This window comes from Marmota monax, unplaced genomic scaffold (assembly GCF_021218885.2).
Source record: "Marmota monax isolate L192 unplaced genomic scaffold, Marmota_monax_Labrador192_F-V1.1 WCK01_AAM20220418_F8-fsc00062, whole genome shotgun sequence".
Taxonomy (NCBI): Eukaryota; Metazoa; Chordata; class Mammalia; order Rodentia; family Sciuridae; genus Marmota; species Marmota monax.
Window position 1 is genome coordinate 1,103,901 of NW_026695221.1, and position 23,658 is coordinate 1,127,558.

At 40.4% G+C, this 23,658-nt stretch overlaps 1 protein-coding gene across 8 annotated transcripts in view; it reads right to left on the bottom strand.

Moving 5' to 3' along the window:
• Glb1l2 (galactosidase beta 1 like 2) overlaps positions 1-23,658 on the bottom strand; it is a 39,157-nt gene that overhangs the window by 6,991 nt on the left and 8,508 nt on the right. For 5 of the 8 annotated variants that reach the window (XM_058575252.1, XM_046432812.2, XM_058575247.1 and 2 more), the window contains exons 2-10: positions 19,830-20,027; positions 18,028-18,096; positions 17,286-17,381; positions 15,118-15,226; positions 11,880-11,972; positions 8,519-8,600; positions 4,823-4,893; positions 1,682-1,766; positions 277-414 (exon numbers count right to left, since the gene is read on the bottom strand). In XM_058575252.1, the coding sequence (XP_058431235.1) occupies positions 277-414; positions 1,682-1,766; positions 4,823-4,893; positions 8,519-8,600; positions 11,880-11,972; positions 15,118-15,226; positions 17,286-17,381; positions 18,028-18,096; positions 19,830-20,027 (941 nt within the window). Of the gene's footprint in view, positions 1-276; positions 415-1,681; positions 1,767-4,822; positions 4,894-8,518; positions 8,601-11,879; positions 11,973-15,117; positions 15,227-17,285; positions 17,382-18,027; positions 18,097-19,829; positions 20,028-20,196; positions 20,315-23,658 lie in introns of those variants that run through there. The other 3 variants (XM_058575249.1, XM_046432811.2, XM_058575250.1) reach the window with 3 other exon arrangements.

Genomic DNA, 23,658 nt, shown 5'->3' on the forward strand with positions numbered 1-23,658 from the left:
AGAAGCTGCCCATCACCACAGACCCTTCCCTTCCCTTTCTCTAGTACACTTCCTCCAAAGAGCTCTCTCACAGAGTAACTGGCTCACAAGCACCAAGCATCTTGAGTCTAGTGCTGCTCTGGAACTTTAAAAGTGACAATTCGAACTAGGCCTCTACCTTCCCCAAGCACTTTATAATCAAAATCATTAAAGGTGCCAGATATTGTCCCTAAAGGACTCTCCAAAAAGCCCCAGCCCTGAAGATGCTGGGAAGAACCAGTATTAGAAAATACTTGCCATAGCTGGTGACATCAGACTTATATTCATGAAAATGCATGGCTCCATTTATAAAGCCAAAATTGGTGCCTCCATGGAACATGTAGAGGTTGATGGATGAGCCAGCATCAATGATGGCGGTCACTGTTTCCAGAACTTCTACAAAAGGAGGAAGAAGGAGGGATGTGTGAGAGTCTAAGACAAGTCCTAAATACTCCCTTTGATACTCTTATTCCTAAGCCTCCTCAAGGTCCACTTCATCTCTCTGCCCTTCAGTTTTAATGCTCCAACTATAGAAGATTAGGAAACAAGGAAGAGAAGTGGGCCTGAATTCATGGCCTGGAGCTTGGGCCTCTAGTTGCATTTAAATTCTAGTTGAGTCTATTAACCACCATAAGAACAACCTACAACACAGGTCTGCATCCTCTGCCAGCCAGTGTGAGTCCCAGAAGTTATTCCTTTGGTAAAAATGCAAAAAGATAGTGCTTATCATTAGAGATACCATTCTGACTGCCTCCCACAGTCCTACCTTAATTAAGAAATGAACCAGTGACATAAAGAGATAATATTGAAGAAAAAAATAAATGGTTAGTATGTATATTATTAATATAAATCAAAGAAATGCAAACTAAACAATAACCTGTCAGATTGGTAAATATTAAAAATTATTTTAATACTGGATATTGATGAATCTGTAGGATATAAGTACTATCAGTTAATAATGGTGAGTAAAAACTGCTACTGTCTTTCTGGAGGTCAGTTTGACAAATACACATTAAAATTATATTAGTATAATAATTCTATTGATTATCCATAGAAAAATAATATACCACGTATGCAAAACTGAACGTTCAAGAATGATCAATGATATGGTGTTCAATTAACCAAAGCCACTGAAAACAACCTAAGCATGTATCTATAAGAGACTAGGTCAATAAATGGTTGTACAGCTATTAATCCAAAGGGATTCTTTGCATTCTTTAAGCTGGTGATATAAATCTATGTACAATATTATAGAAAGCTGTCAATTTGTGTCATTGACTGGCATAAGTAGGTGACAGGGTCATCAGGATCTGACTACACTGTCTAAACCTCAATCAACTAAAAAACAACTGCAATGTTTTCTCTGGGCCCTGAGATTTTTACTTCTTTATACTTTTCTATAGTTTCTGTGTTTGAAATAGGTATGCGTTATTTTTCTAATTACAAAAACATAAAACATACAAAAGCAATGTGGAAAGTCCTACTGTTTATTTCAAGTGTCAAGACAAATGACTCTGAAATACCAATAGCTGACTATTAACACAAATGATCCTAGAAGTCTTGCACACTACAGCTCCATATATCAACTAGCAGATTATTTAAAACTCATTCTTCCTTCTTAGGTTAACAAACATGCTGGACATAGCCAATGCCAAGTACTCACCAGAGGAATCCAGGATATTGTGTGGGCCTCCCCATGAGTCAAACCACCCTGTCCAGTACTCCATCACCATCTTAGGCTGAATCCCCTGGGTACCACAAAATGAGAGTTAGACGGGCAAGCTGGCCAAAAGGAAAAGAGAAACATCATTCCTGGAGGGGAGCCCAGGACCTATCTTCTCCCACCTCTTCCCTGGCTTTACACCCCTTGCCTGAGAAGCCAGTGGGAGCAGAGCACAGACAAGGATGGTTCACCCACCATGTTTGGCCTCCACACTTCGAGGTGTACAGTGGAATAGACAACCAAAGTTGACACGGTACATTCTGATGCTTAATATGATTTTAATGATGCTTACAGTGGATGCTAATGTATTAAAATTAAGTCTCACTAGCATTCAGCATCTGTTTTGAAAGACTTTTCCTAGCTTCAGTTGCTTTCTGGATCATGCCAACCTTTGCCTTATCCCCTTCCAGGAAAGGAGAATGTTGTATCCATTCTGACTTCATACCTGAGAGGTACCATAGATCCAGACCCCTCTGAGTTGCTGTTTCTTTTTAGCCAGGAGATTCAGGCAGCTGCAGCGTGGGCACTTTTTTAAGGCTTAGCTTAGTTTAAACAGTAGTTGGCAAAACTAGATCAGAAAATCAGAGCCTTACAGCATAGCTAGTCATAGTTCAAGTCACAGTGTATATTCATACTTTGGGTGAGACATTCAGCAAGTCTTAAATATTATTTTAGAATACTGATTTGGATGCATGACTGCCTCAAGCATGCAGAGATCGTATGCAGGACCAGGGGAAATATAAGGACTGATTTGCTAGAATTTTAGGCTCTATACTCAGGAGTCTTCATTATTCCTCCAGTGACAATTGATTAAATATCCCCTCTGTCAGTTAGAGCAATGAAATCTGATGCAGAGTGATAAAGCAAATTTATAATCCACTGTATACAACATAACAGCCATTCCCAGATAAAAGCCAAAGTAGTAACAATATTTATTTATTCATTTTTAAAAGCAAGATTGGTGACTTGGCATGGATGGCACAAGTCATCTACCTCCCCCCAAAAGAAGATATACTGGGGGCTGGAGTTGTGGCTCAGTGGTGGAGCGTTTGCCTGGCATGTGTGAGGCCCTAGGTACAATCCTAAGCATCGCATATAAATTAAAGATCCATTGACAACTAAAAAATATTTTAAAAGAGAGAGAGAGAGACAGAGAGACAGAGAGACAGAGAGAGACAGAGAGAGAGAGAGAACATATACTGTACTATATTTAAGTCACCCAAAAGGAATAAGCAGATACTAAGTCCCACATCTCAGGACTCTCCAGTGCCAAGTGTAGACTCCTTGATTCACAAGTGCCAGGAGCAAGGAAGGAGGGTTCCAGCATGACCCAGGTCACTGCACTGTAAATGTGAAGACCTGGAGATCTTCATCAGACCTATAACTCCTAACCAATCACTTAATGGGTATTTTATCCATTCCAGGTCTATCTCTTAACCATGAAACAGTAATAACAGTAACTAGTGCCTATGACTAATGGGAGAGCTGAAAGAAACAGCACACATAAATCTCTTAGTACATAGTGCCTGGCATACGGGAAGTGTTAAAGAAACATTTTAAATACCTTCATCATTGGGCATGAACATAAGGATGAGTGAAGTGCTACTATATGCCCCAGTTAGCCAGAGCTGGGGATTATAGTGTTCATTTAAGTGAGCCCTTGACTTAAACAAGAAAATACCCAAGGCTACTTCCTTAAGGAAAGCAAACATTCTTAAACTGTACAGAAGAAAGTCCATTAGCAGTGCCATTCTGTTGACAGGGCAACTTGGCATGGATGGCACAGGCATGGCTACCTTTCCAGGATGACCAGCAGAAGGTGCATACTTCTGTCAGCTGCCATGAGGTACTTTTCAAAAAAAAATCTCACTGAATCCACAAACAATTCTATGAGTTGAGACTCTCATTATCCCTACTTAACCAAAGAAGAAAGAGAAACACAGAAGTTAAGTGACTTGCCCATGGTCACATATTAGAGCGGCCAAATGGGTGCGGGGGTAGTTCACAGTATAATGCACTCAAGAACACTTCTATTTGGTCATCGTGAGATTGCATGTTCCATATGTCTCTCTCCTCCCAAGTACAAACTCCATGAGAACAGACCCTGTTTGTCGTAGAATGCAATAGATTCTAACAACATTCCATGCACAGAGCTGGCACTCAGGAAATACTAGAGGAGAAAGGAATTCAACCTCAATCCATCTGTATCCATTGTCTCTTCCAACAGAAGTCCACCTTGGGTTAGGCCCTATCCATCTCCTCCAAGGAACCTTTCCACCCATTCTGGCTATTATCTATGCTCCAGGAGTAGCCATACCACACACACATACATATGGCCCTCATCCTACAGGGCCTTACTCTGCCAGCACCATGCTTGAACAGCTGGAACTGAAAAAACTTTGCATCTCCCCAGTGTTGATACAAACATTCTAATAGCTCCACTATTATCTGGGGATCAATGTGAATATGCAACAGATGGGAGTATTCACAACTTCTAATAAGTCAGAGTGAAAGAAGCAGCTTCTCAATTCTGGGGACAGGCTGCAGTTTGGACCAGATCACATCAATCTCCTTAGGGGAGATACAAACCCAAGAGATCAATTGTAGCAGATTGAGTTGTACGTGACCATCAATCTGACGATGCTCGGATACAGATAGGAACTCTTCTCTCTCCTCCTCGCCTGGAATGGATCAGGCTTCTTGCCTTGCAGATGACAATAATCTTTCTAGGTTAAGGTCAGATACCTCATATGGTACAGCACAGGGAAGAGTTTCTCTTCCCGCTTAATCTGGAGCAGTCTGAGGCTCGCAGAGTCTACAAATTCAAGGACTACACAAAGGTCTCTTTCTCAAAAGGTAGCAGATCTCACTCATGCTTTATCCACCTACACAGCAATCCTTTGGAGTAGTTTATGAGCTGCTTCCCCTGAGGTGTGCAGCAACAGAACCATGAGCTGAAAGACTGAGAAAGCCCAGATCCTTCTCCCCCACTGGGGGGGGGGGGACCCTGAGCAAAGTAGCAGGCACAGAATCTCTGAACTTGCTGAACAATCTGTACAGCTTTCCCTGTGCCAGCCTTACCTGGACACTCACAAGAAAGGTGTTCATTAACTGCAGCTCCTGTCGTGTCTGTAAGTTGATGGTGGCCAATACTATGAAGACAAAAGAGGAGAGAGAAAACATTCTTAAAGTCAGGAAGACTTTCTGAATTACCGCAGACCCTTCTTCATCTACCAGCACAATAAATTAACTAATCTTGACATTGTTGCCCACCTCCAATTAGAAGTTAGCTCCTCTGATGGCAGGAGACCTAGCTCTTTTATCTTGAAAGTTCCTCCACTCAGCACAAGCTGGCAAAGTTAAGTTGCCAAGGCTGGCCTCAAACTAGCGATCCTCCTGCCTCAGCCTATGGAGTCACTGGAATTACATACAGATGTGCACCACTGTGCCTCGAAACAATAAAAATGTAAAAAGGGCTTGGAGGTATAGCTTGGTGGTAGAGAACCCCTAGTTCAATCCCCATCAATCTCCAGGACTTAAAAAAAATGCAGAAATATTAGTAGATAAAAAGTGCCAAGAAAATCTTGGAAAACTGAAAAAGGACAGAGGAACAATAAATGGCCCAAGACAGTGAAAGGAGTTTCCACCACCTCCTCAGGCCTCACCCCACTGAGCCCCAAGCTTTGTGCTCCATGCAGGGGGAGAATACCCGTCTGCAACATTGCAACATCATGTCCGGGTCCTTGAGTTTCTTCAGCACCCATGTCCATTGGCTCAGTGGGGTTAGTGTACTCTTAGAAAATTGTTCTCAAGGAGTATGGAGTGAGAGGTGGGAGAGAAGACCAAAGACTGCTCTGTAGAAATACCAAGAGTACAAAAAAAGGGCCATAAACAGGCCATTTTGACCAGACCACTATAGCCCCATAATGGACAACAGGGAAGGATGCCTTTCTGAAGTCTTACCCCACCCTCTGAGCTCCAAGAGGCTGTTTAGTGCCCCCCCCCCCTTTTTTTCTTTTTTACTGCTCTATACGAGCCAGACAATTGAAAATATCCCCTCACCTGGAAGACTGGGCAGAGCAGAAAAAAGGAAAACCAGGTAAGCAGAACCAATGAAAGGAACAAATAAAATGTTAAAAATAAAAAAGATGAAAATATTCTCAGAAAAAGTTAAGAAAGACAGTACATATTTTTAAAGTATGCTAAGAGAAAAGAAACATATTTAAGCAAAATATGATCTAGGAAGTAATAGAAGGATTAGAAAAAAAAAGTTGAGGAAATACCTATAAGCAGAAAGAAGTAGAACTAAATAAAGAGACGAGAAATGGAAAAACCAAAGACACAGAGAATCAAAATGAGAGTTCATATACAAATAACAGGAATGAACAAAAGATCAGGAAAAAAGATGATAAAGCATTATGAAAGAAACCCAAGGCCCAAATGAATGTCCCAGCCTCGATGGACATAACTATGCTAATTCAAATACACCTCCAAAATGCCACAAAAATAAGAAGTATCACAACAAAGAGCATCATTATGAAACACCAGAATACCAAGAATAAAAAGAAAATTCTAAAATGTTTTACAAATGGGGGTGAGAGAGAAAATAGGATATATTAAAAGATTATTAGCCAGAATGTCTCTGGGCTTCAGTGCAGCAGTGGTTGCTAGAAAATGATAGAACAATGTCCAGAACTCCAGTAAGCAGGATCCAATTAAAGAGAAACACACAGGTCAGTCTCAGGATGAAAACTGTATGGTAGGTCACCAGCAGATCAGAAATACAAGAACCAGGCCTCCAGATAGCCAGATAGGACCTTATGTGGGATCTGATATGCACAGGCATTTGAAAAATACCAATGATGGGTGTCTAGAAGATTTTAGAAAAGACTGTGTTAAAAAAATAAAAAGGGTGCAAGGGTTGGAGATGGCAGAAGGAATAAAAGAGAAAAATTGAAATGAAAAGACAAATAAATAGGAAACTACTATCTTGCAAGTGAAAACTAAGCACATTGAAAAGCCAGTTGAAGTACGAGAATCTTAAATCAATTAATGTAGAGTTCTATATACACGTTATTTAGACACAGTAAGAAAAGTACAGGAAGAAAAAACTTAAGAATTTAAAATGGTCATTCTAGGGAACAGGATGGGAAGGCAGGCAATGCTGTATTTTTAGATAAATATTTTCTATTGTTTTTACTTTTAGCCTGTGTGAATGAATTGCTTTAATTCATTTTTTAAACTAAAAAGCATCTTTCCCAGTAGCAGGAGTCACTAGGGGATTGACGGGTGGGGCCTACAGAGGAGGGGAGGAAATGGAAAGATCAGTGACTCCCTATCATCTTGGGCCTTTAATTAGTAGACTAACCAGCACTAAAAATGTACGCCAGCATCAGAGGAACCAGAGCTCCTCCCAAGGATGGTGATTAGGTCACAAAAAGCTCTGGACATCCTTGTAGCAGCCATTAGGAGACAGCATCACCTCGTGGAAACAATGGGAATCGCTGCTGGCCCTGGTCACACCCCCAAGGCTCAGGATCCTGTTAACTCACTATCCTCTCCATGCACCCAAGCAGTAATTCCCTGAGCTCATGACCTTCCTGGTTCTGTTGGGTGATATTAAAGATAAAATTCCCTACCTACAGATCAGCCTATGGAAGGAAATGCAAAAGAAACAAAGTGGAGTACAAGTATATATAGCAAAGGCAAGCACAGTTGTAGGAGTCTAGAAAAAGAGTCCCACTACGTCTGAGAGATACACCATATCTGGGCAGGAAAGCATAGCTGGAATAAGACACAAAAAACCCAACCTCTACAGAGCTTAGTGCTGTGGTGAAACAGAGATTTCCCCTAATGTTAGAAGACAAAATAGAGCAAGGGAGAGGAATGGGTGATCCTTGGGAGGAGGTGCAATTTCTACCAGGTACTAAGGTACTTGCTGCATAGGTGACCCTGGAGAATAGCCATGCAAGTCTCTGAAAGATATATGAAGTCTTTGAGATTGGGCATGTCCAGTGTGTTTGAGGAAGAGCAATAAGGCCAAGAGGGTAGAACAGAGTGGGTGAGGGGAGCTCAGCAGAGGATGAGGCCAGCCAGTCCTGCAGGCTGTGTTGGAAAGTCCTACAAGGTCAGCCTCAAAACTTGGGCTTTCCTCTGGAGCACGTAGAGCATAAGCAGAACAGTAAGGTAACCTGGGATATATTTATAAGGCATACTACTATGTTGAGGAAATGTTGAAAATGTTGGCTGCTACGTTGAAAAAATGTTGCTGGAGAAGTCAGGGGGAAAAAGGGAGGTCAGTCAAAATGCTACTGCAGTAATGCACATAAGAAATGATGGTGACAGCTGAGAGAGTAAAACATGTTTGGATTCTTCAGGTATTTTGAAGATAAAGCTAAAAATAAAAAGAATATGCCCATGGCTTATGTATCAGGCATACAGGAGAGAAGCTAAGAATGAGGACAAGGTTTGGGGCATGTGCAATAGAGGGAAAATGGAGCTGCAATTTTCTAATTAAAAGAAGCCTTTGTGTGGGGCAGCATCTACCAAAAGCTTTTATTGACCAGAGAGTACAGCAGGAATGGTAGACCAGACAAAGAGCTGGTCATAGTATATCTATCTCTGACATGGGCCCTGCCACCCACTGTAACTCAGAACTCCCAGTCTGATGCCATGCACACAGGACAGGAACAAATCAGAAAGACTCCTGCTTGTGCCTCAGTCCTGCCTGGAAGAATATGAATAGTAGGGCCCCTCACACAGGCTCCTTGCAAGTACCTCCATGGACCATTCCCTTCTTTAGGCCATCCTTGTTGTCTGAAGTCAAGAGCAGTTCTATGATACCACGGTCCTCTAAGGCCTGTTGGGAATAAAGGAAAAGTCAAAGTCTATCCCCATTCTCCAAAGCTTCTGCAGTGTAATACTGCTGAGAATGAGGTAGCCTGAAGAGCAAGAGGAAAAAATTAAAAGGAAGCATATATCTACAGAAAACAGAGGAAAGCCCATTTTGTCTGCACCTGTCTGATTCAGCAAAGCTCCAATAAACTTGATTTCTAGTTGTAGCAGAGGACAGGGCTGTTGATCTTTGGCAGCCCATGGATGTTTCTGAAGGTCTGGTCAGTTTGTTGTTCTCAGATGGACCTCTCAGTGGCCAGCTATGGCTCAGGAGTCTGCTGGGCTCCAGCAAGTAGCTCAGACCTCCAGGACAGCACCACATCTTTCACTTCACCCACACCATGAACAAGCTCACTGTCTTTCCCCCACATTGAGCCAGTGTGAGTGTGATCAAAAGCAAGAGCATGATGCCCAGCAGTGCCTCAGTGATGTGACTGTGGTGCACTACCCAGACTGAGCAGAGCAGAAAGCACTCCTGGAGTTTGTAAATCAGAGAATGAATAAGTAAAAGGAAGAAGCTATAGTTGAGGGGCAATAAGGATTGTTACTACTCAGATAATAGCTAACATTTATACAGCATTTACTATCATACCAGGCCTTCTGTTAAGCACTTTGTAGACTGTCCCACTGCATCTTCAGAATTAATATCTTAACAGTAGAGACTAAGAGCTTCAGTAAGGCTGAATAAAGTATGATGAGAGAGTATGTGCTAAACCCAGAATCTGCCCACTTTCAAAGGTTCTCTTCTGGGACTCTGGGTTCATTGGGAACAGAAACTACTGCAAAGGTGATCTTCCTATCATTTTCACTGCAGATATTATGAAAATAAGACTGCATATTTCAACTGAAGTTTTTTGGAAATAGGGGAGGCAGAGAGATTATCTAGTCAGTAAATAAAGTGGATCTGACCTCCAAGAACAAATCCCATAGGCGGATAAGAAAAGAGCAGAATGGGGTTATAGTTCCCAGGGATGACAGACACTGAAGAGTTCAATCCATGAAGCAAGATAAGATCTTTATCAGCAACCCTGGATCAACCCCCTTGAACTATCCACCCAGTCATTCACTATATATAACAAACATTTACTTAAAGTCCTATAATATGCACATGCTTAAATTTTCATGGTCATTAATTCATCGACTCTACCCGGTAAAAGATGATTATCAATTTCCTGACACCAGTCACAGACCATGCACAGTTAAGTGCTTTGTGTCTTATCTCATATTCTTAGAGAAACGACTCAGCCTTAGAAAAAGCCATTGTTGGGGCAGGCCCAAAAATGGCTGTAGTTAAGCTCCCTCACCGAGACTTCTGGCGGGCTACGTTATGTTTTAGTATGTAGCCAGGGCTGGCACCTGGCTACATTATGATTAGTCAAGGCCAGAAACACTGTGATTCAGCATATAGATTCAAGGTCATAAATATTAAGTATGAGCATGTGCTCTCCCTTTATATAATTTGTTGGCATTGTGCCTTCTTTGTTTGGCCTGCATATAAAAAGGTCCTTCAGAATTAATATCTTAATATATATTAATTAATATCTTAACTATATGTAAGTATATATAACTTAACTATATATGACTAAGAAGGAAGGAGCTAAAATGGAACTGGCTGGGGGCTGAAGCTGAGGCTGGGGGCTGGCTAATGGCTGTGGCCACCACTGAATAAAGCATGTCTACTATCCTAACTATGTCTTGGATCTTCCACCTGCCAAAGCCCAAGTCTGTTTCCTGGGTGAGAGCCCCCGCACAACAGCCATTCATGTCTCCATTTTGCATATGATGAAACTAAGACTCAGAAAGGAGAAAGGGGTCTTGCCCACAGTCAAGCGATGCTGGCAATGTCCACAACTCAGCAACTGCCTCCCACACTGCCCCCCAGGGAAAGTTGCATGGCAGTTCAGAAGGGGATTTTCCCAAGAGCTTTAGGATGACAAGAGGCTGGGTGCCACACACCAGTAAAGCATGACTGAACAGGAGAGGTCTCTGAGGAAGCTACATTCTCATCTCTTGCAGCTCATGAAACATTCCTTCTCTGCAGTATAAAAAAATACTGGAGAAGCCACAGGTTATAAGAGGTAGTCTGAGGGAACAAGGTATAGAATAGGAAGCTCTCAAGTCCTGTGTTTGCAGTAGGATTATTCTAGGTAATTCAAAGGTGAAAAGGAAGCTAGATGTGACTCTATTCAGGCTGTAGTTGGCCTTGACCATCAGGTCTGAACTTGCCCCTTTCCAGCTTAAGGAATGTCACCATTCCTGAACACAGGCTTAGACTCTACTAAGACAGCTTTCTGCACACAAGAAGTGAAAGTCTGTAAGAATCTACAAGCTGAAGTGCTTGAGCCTTGGTCCTCACTCTACAGAGGACCCAGATAAAAAATGAATCTGTGTGTGACAGCAGAAGAGATCCTGCACAGGCCATCAAAATCCAAAGCCATCCAGCTTCTAATTAGATGCATTCACAGAGGCCATTTAACATTTCAAGTCACACCACGGCTGACCCTTCAAAGTACTCTGAAACAAATGCCAAAGATTCCATCAAAGTCTTATTTACTGAAAAATTTACTATTTGTCTAGAATAGAGTTGATCTGTATGATCTCACATAATACAGTTAAGAGGCAGAGACTCTTTGTAATCCTATTGTTTAGAAGAAAAATAAGAGGTTTAGAAAACTGGAGGCATTTGTTCAAGGTCTCAGCTACAATTTGACAGAAACCAGATTTTAATATTAGCCTATTCTTTTATATGTTACCTTAGTCCTTTCCCTCCATGATTTGCTGTATATTAAATCAGTAGTTCTCAACCTCCCCCATACAATGGGATTGGATGTCTGAGAACTACCCCAGAGATTCTTATATATATGACTGGGGCATTCAAATTTTTAAAAACTCTCAAGGAAAAGCCAACCTGTAGCTAAAGCTCAAAGCCATGGCTTTAGGCACTGGAATGAAGGCAGACTCTTGAGGAAACCTTCCCTAATCACTGCCACACAATTAAATCAATTCCATATTCTTAGCTCCTGCAACACACATATGTACTGCAATCCCCAAATTAATCCCACTCAATAAAGGGAAAATAAGTGAAAACCCTGTTAAAATAAAACAATGGAGACAAATTCATTAATTGATAAATGAAGTTGGGAGACATGGTATTAATATGAGGAAAATATTAGATCCATACATCACAACTTTTAAGACATTCTAGAGGAAGGAATATGAAGAAATGAACCAAGCTGACTCTTACCTTCTTGATGTAAGGCATGTAAGCAGGATCTCTGTCATAGGAACCATATTCATTCTCTACTTGCACAGCAATGATGGGTCCTCCATGCTTATACTGGGGGAAAGAGATAAATAATCAGAAGCTGAGTTTGTAGTAAGAGCCATATTATCTAAATTCATCATACTTATCTCTAATTACTATCAACGTATCCAAAAACAAGTCTCAAAAGGTTTGGAATGTAATTGAGAATACTATAATCAAGATGGTGGAATAGGAAGCATCAGGCCTTTGTTCTCCATGGAAATACCAAATAACTACAAACTGACTAAATAAGTTTATAGGGGCTCTGGAAACCAGTCAAAATCAAAGCAAGAAAGTGACTACCCAATCAAGATAGTCACATGCAAGAGAATAGGAAATTTCATTATGTTTTTACTAAAATCTTGCTACATATCCCTACCCCCTCCTATCTCTCCTCAATGTAACATGGTGTGGTTGGGATAAAGTGTCCCAAATTTCCAGTTCCCTCCACCAGGATGGAGGGGGCAGAAGGGAACTTGTATGCAATTCTCTAGTTTGTCTGTGAGCTGCCCAGAGAACTTGTTTCTGTCTCATCTGACTTGAAACACCAACAGGAAACATCAAGTTTGGAAGCTTCAGGATTCAGTGAGAGATATTATAGCATGTGAAACTACAGAAGACTACAGACTTGTGGATGGCTGTGGGCAAGAAATTATGAGCAGAAGAATATGACAGAACACCCAAGAAACTCTGATGAGACTCTTTGGGAAATGAAGACATGTAAAAGCAAACAGTTAGGGTGTGAAGAAAGTATATAGACAGGTGCAAACAGAAGATATTCTGAGAAAACATCTGTAATCTTGTGTCTTTACTCTGGCCTGATCTCTAGGTTCAGAAGCCCATTAATTGTGAAAGATCTTCCTAACCGGTCTGCATAAAAGACAGAGTGAGATAAGTTTTTTTTTTTTTTTTTTTCCCTCCAAATGCCCAATGATTCACAAAAAACACAAGGCTTATAAAAAGAATAACAGAGAAACATAGTTTGTTCAAAAGAACAAAATAAATCTCAGAATAGTCTCTAAAAACATACACACATACACATAACCAGACATATTAGACAAAGATGTTATAACTGTCAAAAATACATTTAAAGAGCAAAAGAAAAAATAAGATAAAAATTAAAGGAAATCAACAAAATGACATATGAACAAATAAGAATATAAATGAAGACATGGAAATTTTTAAAAAGAAACAAAACAGAAATTCTGGTGCTGAAAGAATTCAGTATATAAACAAAAAAAATTCACTAGAGAAGTTCAACAGCAGATTCACACAGGAAATAGAAATAATAAGTGAGCTTGAAAACAGATCATTTGGAAGAAATAATGGCTGAAAATTTCTCAAATCTGGGAAGAGACATGAATATGTACATTCAGGAAGCTAAAAAATTCCAAACAGGATAACCCAGAAACCTACACAGAGACACTTTATATAACAAACAAAATTGTTGAAATATAAAGACAAAGATTCTTGAAATGCAGAAAGAGAAAAGTGACTTGTCACAGAGAAGGGATCCTCAGTAACACTATCAGGTATATCTTAGCAGAAATCTTGAAGACCAGAAAGTATCTGGAATGACATATTCAACATTGTAAGGAAAAAATGTCTCAACTAAAAATTTTGTATTTGAGATAACTTTTTCAAAAATTAGAGAGATATTAAGACATTTCCAGACAAAGGAAAGTTGAGGGAGATCATTACCCCTGAACTTTCTCTGTGATAAATGCAACAAATTGAAATAAAATACTAGACTGTAACTTGAAGTTATATAAAAATATAATGTTCTCCAGTAAAACTAAAAATGTGAAAAAAATGTAAAGAAATATTATTGTAATTTTAATGTACAATGACACTTTATTTTCTACAAGATTTAAAACATAAAAACCAGAATAAAGATTATTGAGTACAACATATAAAAAGATATAATTTGTTATATCAATTAAGTGGGGAAATAGAAATATAAAGAAGTAGTTTTTTATGTAATCAAAGTTAAGTTGTTGTCATTTTAAGATCAGATATCATAAATTTAGGATATTATATATAATCCTTAAGAAATGAATAAAATAATTATAACCAGGAAAAAACCCCTTAGTTATGCCACTTCCATGCCCAAGAATGCCTCTGAACTATGTTCCCATAATGGCCTTGATAGTGCTCCCACCTCTCTTCCACCACCCAACCTATCAGCACCACCTGCTGAATCTCCTCAGTAACTCCATCTTCCCTACAAAAATCTAGGCTAATAACTTCCAAGCTTCTTGCTTCTTTCATGATTAGGTCTGCCAAATTTGGTAAATAAAAATATAAGATGCCCAGTTACATTTGCATTTTATAATGAAGACATTTTTATATTAACAACGAATAAGTTTTCTAAATGTAAAAACTTACATGCTATTTGGGAAATATTTCACTGAGAAAAAATTCCTTGCTTACCTGAAATTCATATTTAATTGACATCTGTTCTTTAGCTGGCTGTTCTCTTTGATTTATATATGCTATGAACATTCCAAAGAATTAACTCAAGAGCAATTTTTTATTGATACATTAATTTTGATGTACTAATTCCTCAATGCCATTCTTCATGGTTTGACTTAAGCAACTTTAATTATTCCCATTCTCCTTTTTTATTGCTTCTAATTATTACATAAAATATTACATAAAATATTAAATACTCCCTCCAAGACTCATTTTAACATATTTGTTTAAATAGTAAATGCATACCAAACAGTACCTTTTTGGTTAGCAGAGGGAAGTACCTTGAAAAGTACTTAAAATTTAATTTTAAAAAAATCATCTGTTTAGTACACAAGGCCTATCCATGTGTGCTCCACTCTGCAGAACTGAGCCACAGTGCTATTGGGACATTGACACATGGTGTTTTCAGTTATTAAGACATCCTACTTACCCATCATGAGTCATGACTCTGGAACTATACAGAGAAATGTGAGTCCTGACACTTGTCTGTCCATTTAATTTTGGCTGATACCACACTGAAATACACAGCTCTTTGAAAAGATCACTATCACGAGTCCCTCTGATTCTAAAACTCAGGCAGTAAGGAAGAGTGTGTTCCTGTGTTGAAAAGAACTGTGGACCCCTTGGTCTGAGAACTTATCTAGGATTACCTACTACCTAGAAGAAAGATAAGTAAAATATCAAAGAGTCCGTTTGCTTTTACCTGGAGAGGCACCACCCTGGACATTAGGTGATCAAAGTAAAGGTCCACTGCCTCAGTGAAGCCCTTGTAAGTTGTTCTCAGTTTCATGCCAGAGTCCTGGAGTAGCCAGCTTAGAAAGAAAAGGGAGAGGACAGGATCATTAGAATCAGGATCTGGGGGTTTTCCTGGGGCAGGCTCAAGGTGCCGAGAAGATAGTAGCTCCAGAGAACTCAGGGATGACTCTGGAGACCAGGATGAGCTGAGAGTCATTCCTATCTCACTACCTCCACTCAACCAGGATGTTAGGTGATGTACAGACAGATTCAAGGGCAAGCAACAGAGTCATCCTGCACTCTCCACTGCTTCCCTACCCACTAGCACAACTCTGGGGGAAGGTCATTTCCAGCTTTCCAGCTATAGACCTCTACCTATCACTGCCACACAGTAAGAAAAGCTTTTCATGGGACCCAAGACCCAGGTTGCAAGCATTTCCATCACTTTTCCCCAACAAAATGGTGAAGCCAAAAGGGTTAGGAATCATCACTGGGGCTGGAGAAGGACACAGTCATAATCTTCCAGGGTCACCCAAAAAAAATGATCCAGCACAGCCCGTGAAAGGAGACTGCAGTCTGGCTGTGTCCCTGCTGACCACAGACTTCTTTGCATGAGCCACATCAGCCCTGCAGAGCTTGGCCAGTGGCAGCAGCAGTAGATTCAATTTCTTTCTCTACCCTGACTGCTGTGATGTCAATTTCCCCCAAAGAAACACAGCACTATGGCTTGGTTCTAAAACAGGAGTCCAAGTACTTCCTTCCCACTTGAAATTCTAAAAAAAACATATTTTCTAACAAAAGACTCTGGGGCATCCCTTGTCCTGATTCCAAAGCCCTGAACAAAGTCAGAGAATACATGAATGGTGTGAATATACTTTGTATACAACCAGAGATATGAAAAATTGTACTCTATATGTGTAATATGAACTGTAATGCATTCTGCTGTGATATATAACAAAGTAGAATATTTTTTTTTTTAAATGGAGGAGACCTAGTGCTTAACCTCCACATTCCCTGTCACATCAAAGGTATAGTTTATCACTTGCACTGTGGCTTCACCCTCCCCTGCTGTGCCTCAAGGGACACCCTAGTAAATGCAAAGGTGCCACATAGAGCCTGGCAGAAGGTCTGAGGTCCAGAGCTTCTTGCTGCTTCTAAGATTGTTAAATCCTATCTTCCTCTAGCTGAGCTCCAGGAAATCATTGACCCTGTAATCCATAGGGACTTGGGACTCTACTCTGGCTGTGTTCACAGCCTTGTTCCAAACACAATGCCAACTCAGAGAGAGAGAGAGAGAGAGAGAGAGAGAGAGAGAGAGAAAATGAGCCTGGGTAATGGAGAGAAGGAGACACAGGCTGAGGCCCTGAGGGAAGGGCTGATCGAGCTGGAAACTTAGAGAGAAAACAAAGCAGGGCCTTGGAGCTTGTGCTGTGGGAAGAAAGTTCCCCGGGAGACTCTGGGAAAATGAGATCAGTCTTTTCTCTTGGGGAAGCATAGGGTGGGGGAGCCTGGGTCTAACCATCTGGTACAGTATGAGGCTAGGAAAGATTATACCTATTATAACAAAGAAAATCTTTTTTTTTTTTTTTTTTTTTACTGGAAAATAATGGCAGTAATGACTAGGATAAGGAAATGAATGGGATCCCAGCTGATCCCTGTCCAGATTTGTAGTTCAACAAATTACATTTAGGAAGATCAGACATTAGAAAAGTTGAAGACAAAACAGAAACAAAAGCTTCTCTTATACTTTACCAAAATACTGAACTTTTAAAAAATGATTGGTAATACCCTTAAAAAATAGGGCAGGTTTGATTTTTCCATTTGTAGTGAGGGAAAGTTAAGCCAAGGGCAGACAAATGATCTGTCTGAGTTGGGCCCAGAAGAATAAAAAGCTCCAGAATGTCCAATCCTCTTGCTGCTATTTGCCACTTAACACAATCCAATGGAATTTTACAAGGCCAATAACTGCAACATCATTCAAAATTACCCCTTTTGGATGCTACTTATTCTGAAAAGGAAATTTAGCACAGAATAGAAACTATACCTTGATAACCAAACTAAATCAATATTCTTTGAATATTTTGTATTAGCACAGAGATCCCTTAAGCCACACTGGCCTCTCTCAGCCAGGCTTACCTGGGTAAGCCTCCAAGGTCAATCTCACTGCAGATGTAAGGGCCTGGACGCAGAATCACCCACAGCCCAATCTCTGCAGCCATCAAGACAAAGGCCCTGGGGAGATAAACAAAGTCAGGCCCTCTCATGAGAGTCCACAGGGAGGTGGCATGAAGAGGGAGCCTCACACCTGACAGTGTGTCAGAGTTACCTAGCTTCTTATTCCCTTTCTTCTCTTAACCAGGAAAACTGGGGGTGGGGGGGAGGGTCAGCCCAGCCCACCAGAAAAGGGAATCCTTCTGGTCAGAGGCCAGTGGCCCTGGGAGCTGCATTTGTACTGGCTCCCAAAATCAGGATCAGCTCAGCCCCACTGGCAGCATAAGGAATAAAGGCATCAGGGTGCAGAGCCTCTTACCCAGCAATACCCCTGAGAGCTCACAGAGTATCTCTGACCCCAGCCAGGTGGCTGGATCCCACTTAGAGTCAGGTAGCACCAAGGATCTTGGCCTCTCTATGCTGCAATAGAGAGGCTGGGTCAAAGGCTGCAGCCCAGCACCCCCGGGTAACACATCATTGCTGAAGAACAACTGAGTTCTGGGTACAGAGCCACTCAGAGCATCCTGAGAACAAGGCTCCAGATCTTGGTTCCTGTCTGGTTCTCAAACCACAGCCCAGATACCACTAGGGTTCTTAGTCTAAACTAAACGGCCATGTATCTGTCACCCACTCTGGGCCTGGTCACAGAAGCAGCAGTACCACATACTCTAAGTCCAGATTCCCAGAGAAGTTGAATTTGCCTCTTTCTGGCTCATGGAGGTTCCATGGGACATAGCTGTAATAGAAAATATAATTATAGGCAAGACTTTGTCAATTATTCCACTTCACCTCCTAGATTAACTTTCTTGTCCCTAAAAGAAGATATGTTTCTTTTATGATGGCTGAAGATATGCTTCTTAATGGGTTCAGGACCAGAACCAAGAACTAACTGAACAGATCTGGGACAGAAGAGAATGCAAGGCAACCCCCAGGGGACTAACATCACATCTCCTTAGGAGAAGAAGAAGTTCAACAAGATTTAGGTAAAGCATGAGACACGCAGAGTAAAAAGTCAGGCTCAATGAGCACAGGTCAGCTTGCCATCCCTATCCCTTGTCAGTGAGAAAGAAGTAAGTATGTTGGAAAAAGAGATAAAAGTAGGGCAGAAAGAAACTTCAGTTATTAATCCTATTTTACTAAAGCATCCATATTTCCAAAACTTGCAATAGAATGGGGCTTCTAATGGGAAGATAATGGCACTCAGTAAGCTGTTAAAGGAGGCCAACTCAAGAGATGGGAGATAACACTCATGCACTATAATAGTTAAGAAAGTTGCTCTCCTCCTTGACCACCACATCATGGGCCTAACAGAACCTTCTCCAACTGCAAAGAATATTCACAGGTGAAGGGAGGCTTTATGGCTTCCAATTCATTCTCAAGAGTTTCATGTTTCAGCAAATGTAGATTGTTCTACTTTGTTACCAAAGCAGAATGTTTATCCTGCAGTATTCCCATAATCTTCAGGAGTTCTGAGATGCTATCCACATTTCTTTCAAAAATGCAGTCACATCTCAGAACACTCCTATAACTCTTCAAAGCCAGTTCATAAACCAGCAAAGAAAATCCATCTTTTTGATTTATAATAATGTATTTTTTCTCAAAAATGGAACAATCCAGCCTGATAACCCACTTTATTTTATAGACATTCATCCAAGTATCTGTTGGAAATTGGGGGGGAAAATCCATGAAAAGATCAATATTATTCACAAATGAACCTATTTTTAAAACGATTTGCACACTCAACATCGTATTGCATACCCATCATGTGCCAAAATCACACTAGGTACTGAAATGGTAACCACGGCAATCAGGATCATGCCAAAAAAGGAATGTGGGACATTGCTTCTCAGATTGTTCCCTGAAGAAGACTCTGTTCATTTGCTGTACAAACTGAGGTTGGGCAAGTTGCTTGTTAAAAATTTATTTATTGGGTCATTATAAGAAGAGGAAGAGATACCCAGAGTATGGATCCACATAGGAAAGGACATGCAAGGACATAGGAAGAGGACAGCCCTCTATAAGCCAAGCAGAAGGCCACAGGATAGGCCAAACATGTTCACAACTTGATCTTGGACTTCTAGCATCCAAAATTGTGAGAAAACAAAATTCAGTTGTTCAACTGTCCCCTCTCCCTGCCCCACCCCCACCAGCTGCCCCACAGCATACATAAGAAAAATAAAAACGAAAAAAAGAAAAACCCTCCTACATGTACACTTACCTACCTTTCTCACTCTATTCTTTTGTTCAACATTGTTACCTGGTCATTCTAGACTCTGTAGTCATTTCACAACTTTTTGTGCTTATTAATAGGGAGTTCTGTAGAGATTAGAAAGAAGGGAGACTCTTACCCCATAGACCTAAGCAGAAAGCTTAGGCTGGATCCTCCTCTTATATTTTTCCTCCTGCAGACACCAGGAACCCCTATTTGGTAACCAGGTTTGGTGGCAGGGGATGGGGCACAGCACTCACGTGGTGAGGGTATTCAAGCCACAGGCTCTCATCTTGAGCAAGCGATCCCTCCAGTATTCCCGGGGCACACGGAAATAGTGTATGGAGCCCCCAAAGATCCAGAAGATGGAATCCTCTAGCATAAAGTGTTGGCCTTTCATGTGCAACCCTAACTGCCGATGTCGGAGCCATGCAGGGATCAGAGTACTCCACTCCAACCTGGAAAGAGAAAATGCCCTGATGGAGCCTTGGAGCTCACTGGCAGCAGCGAGCAAGGGAGCAAAGAGGCAACTGGCTCCCTTGCCTTCTTCACAGGCCCTCAGCATCTCTGAAAAAGGCCTGCTCCCAGGCAATCAGGCCCAGCTCCCACCCTCCAACTTGGTCAAACCTTGGAAGGTGTCTTTCTTCAGCAACACTCACAGGGCTGGGCCCCACTGCAGGAGGAGAGCAAGGTGACGCTGCAGTCAGGAACAAGACAAACACAATGTTCAACATGAAGATGTGTATGTGCTAGAAGGAGAGAGGATGAAGCAGGGTCATGCTACATGGGAAGGAGCTGCTCTCTAGCATTAGGGTCTGGAGAGCAGCTATAGCTCACAGGCTCCTAATATGGCCAGGTGTTCTAGGCCACCTGACTAAACATTAAAGCAGCAGCTACTAGGAATAGTACTTCTGAGCCTTCTCACCTGACTTGAGTTACAGATACCTGGAAAGAGGCATCCATGTTAAACAGCATCTATTCATTGGTCATACTTCAGGTATTAAGTTATTTTTTGAAGATCAAGCACCAGTCAAGAGATAATCCAGCATAACTCAGACTGGAAGACTGTTTGACAGTTATAATCCATGAAAAAGTATCTCTGGGGTTGGCCAAAAGGACTTCTTTTAATTGTTCCCAATGACCCCAGAGTTCCTAGGATTCCCCCTCTCCTCCACCTAGGCTCCTAAAGACCAGGAGAGAAAGCTGGCCAGAACACCTGGGAAGCTGGAAATGTGTGGCCGTAAATTTTAGAAAAGTTGAAGACAGAAAAAAATGAAAAGTAAGTTTGAGGCAAAAGCAAATTTTAACTGGTGCCTTTTCTCTTCTCAGTACAGTTCTTGACACCAGAGGGCATATTGCTGGGCATATTTTATGCTCCTCTGCATAAAATAGTTCCCTGAGTTTACAGGAGGAAGAGGCCCAAGTTTGAGGGGGCTGATGGCCACAGACAAGGGAACAGGATGCAAAGATGGTCATTACTGACCTTTTGTTTTCTGGGCCACTCATGGAATGTGGAAAAAAAAAAAAAAAATATATATATATATATATATATATATATATATTTTTTTTTTTTTTTTTTTTAACCTGCCTCTTCCTGCTTTGCAAGCCCACAGCTTTGAAACTTACACTGAAGCTACAGGACTACATACCAGCTATGTTCTCTGTCACCTAAGACCTAATCACCATTTTTTTTTCTCTAAAGGGAAAAGTTCCTTGTTCCAACAAGTGACTTGCAAATGACATTTTAGGACTTACTTTTTCCAAAGGACCACCTAAATGGGGGAATAAGGACAGAATATTTGGAAGTGGATGATCTGGTCATGAATCCTTGAGTAGCACTGTCACCTTGGATTAATGGCACTGTGGACATGAGTTTGATCCTCTAAAATATGGCTAATGCCCATTCCAACTTCTCAGAAAGGCTACTATGAGGATCAGGTAGAAATTAAATACCCTATAATGTACAATGAAGAAATATTATCACTATACAAAAGAAATTTATGTTAGCATTTGCTTTCACAATTATATTGCAAAGACTAGCCTCAGTTGGTTTTATGTTGCTAATATGATATAATCCTTCCCCCTCCCATTTTAGTGTATAGTATGTATTAGACTTTGTGCCAAGTTGTGTAATAATTTCTAAAATTTTATAATGGATCTGTATCCTGAAATTCTATCAGACCAATCCAACCCCTTTGACAAGGGTTAACCAATTCTAGCCAGAGGACAAATCCTACTTGCTACCTGTCTTTGTAAGGCTTGTAAGCTGAGAATAGTTTTACATTTTTAAGCAGCTGGAAAAAAATCATAATAATAATATTTTGGGACACATAAAAAATTACATGAAATTCACATTTCAGCATTCATAAATTGTTGTATTGGTAAACTGCCACATCTACCATCTACATATGGCTGCTCTGGGGAACAGATAAACAGTTTTTACAGAAATATGTCTATAAAGCTGCAAAGCTGAAAATATTTCATATCTGGCCCTTTTCAAAAAATCCTACTGACCTCTATCCTAGCAGATAAAGCACTACATTACTCAACAGAGGCCTCAGTGTTTCCCCAGGGCCCCATCTAGATCCTCCTTTACAACCCCTTGTTCTCAGCTGGCTATAAGCTCATGACCATACTGGCTATCTCAAGCCTCCCACACCCCAGACAATTTCCCTTGATTTTGACCATACCTACTCCAAAGAACACACTTTCCTTTCTGTTCAGCCCTCCCTGCTTGAAGTATTCATCAGGCCCCTTCCCCAGGCAACTGCTGGACCCACCCCAAGCTAATTGGAGCAAAAAATAGATGGACAGATTCTTCAAAACAGGGGCATTTTGATAGTCTGGTAAGGAAAATGGCCCTACACATTCAATTTCATTGTTTTCAAAGATAAAGATGACATAATTCAACAATCACTCCAGCAGGGAGCAAAATTTATTCCCTGGCCAGAACTTAGAAACCACAATCTCCAATTCTTGACTTAGCACACATCACATCACTGATTCTAATGATTGTTTCCCCACCCTACTAAGTGCAGAGAAGTCAATAAGGATGGAAATGTGCTCTTTTTGAACTTCATGCTAATATAGTCCCTGCCACTACCAAATATCCCAAATCTATTCCTTTGTGGATGACCAATCAGCTGACTTCTCCATGTGTGGTTGTAGACAGCAGAAGTATCTTCATCTACAACTTGTTAGAAAAGCCCAAAACTGTGCTTAATTTAAACCTGCTGAATCAAAATCTGCATTTTAACCTAATCCTACAGTTAAAGCTTGAGAAGCAACCATATATATATATATATATATATATATATATATATATATATATATATTTACATATATATATATATTTATATATATACACACACATATATACACACATATATATACACATATATATACACACACATATATACACACACACACATATATATACACACACACATATATACATACATACACATATACATATAGTTTCTCTCTAGTTAGAGTTTCTCCTTGCTACTGTATTTATGTTCTGCCATGTTCTAGATTTTATTAAAAAAATATTTCTTCTCAGTCTTATTAAAAGGCAGGAAATAAACATCACATACAAAAAAATGTTAGCTGTTATCAAATTCCAAATTCCAGAGAATTCAACTATTTCTTTTCTGGAAATTTTCTGGTAGGTTAATAGCATGTCCTCAAAGCCTTGCTAAAAAAGATATATTCGGTGAGAAAATGAGAATGATAAATGTTGGGTTTCTCAAAGGAATTCACTATGAGAAAATGAAATGATGCAATTCACAGCTTCATGTATCAAATGAGAAAGCACCATGAAAATGGTTATTAACACTAATCATGATCATTAATACTAATGATTATCATATTAAGAATAGCCCCATAATTTCCTGAGCAATTAACTCAGTGATAATAAAATAAAGGAAATATCAACTGTGTGGTTATGTCTGGCTAGTTTAAAGGTCAGAGAGACTTTAAATTTAGGCTTATTACCCAGGAGCTAACCAAATCCTGAGGAAGCCCTGTTTCTATTGCTTTTCCTAGTGAGTTGTTCACTCATGATAAAAATGTCTTGGCTGAAACTGA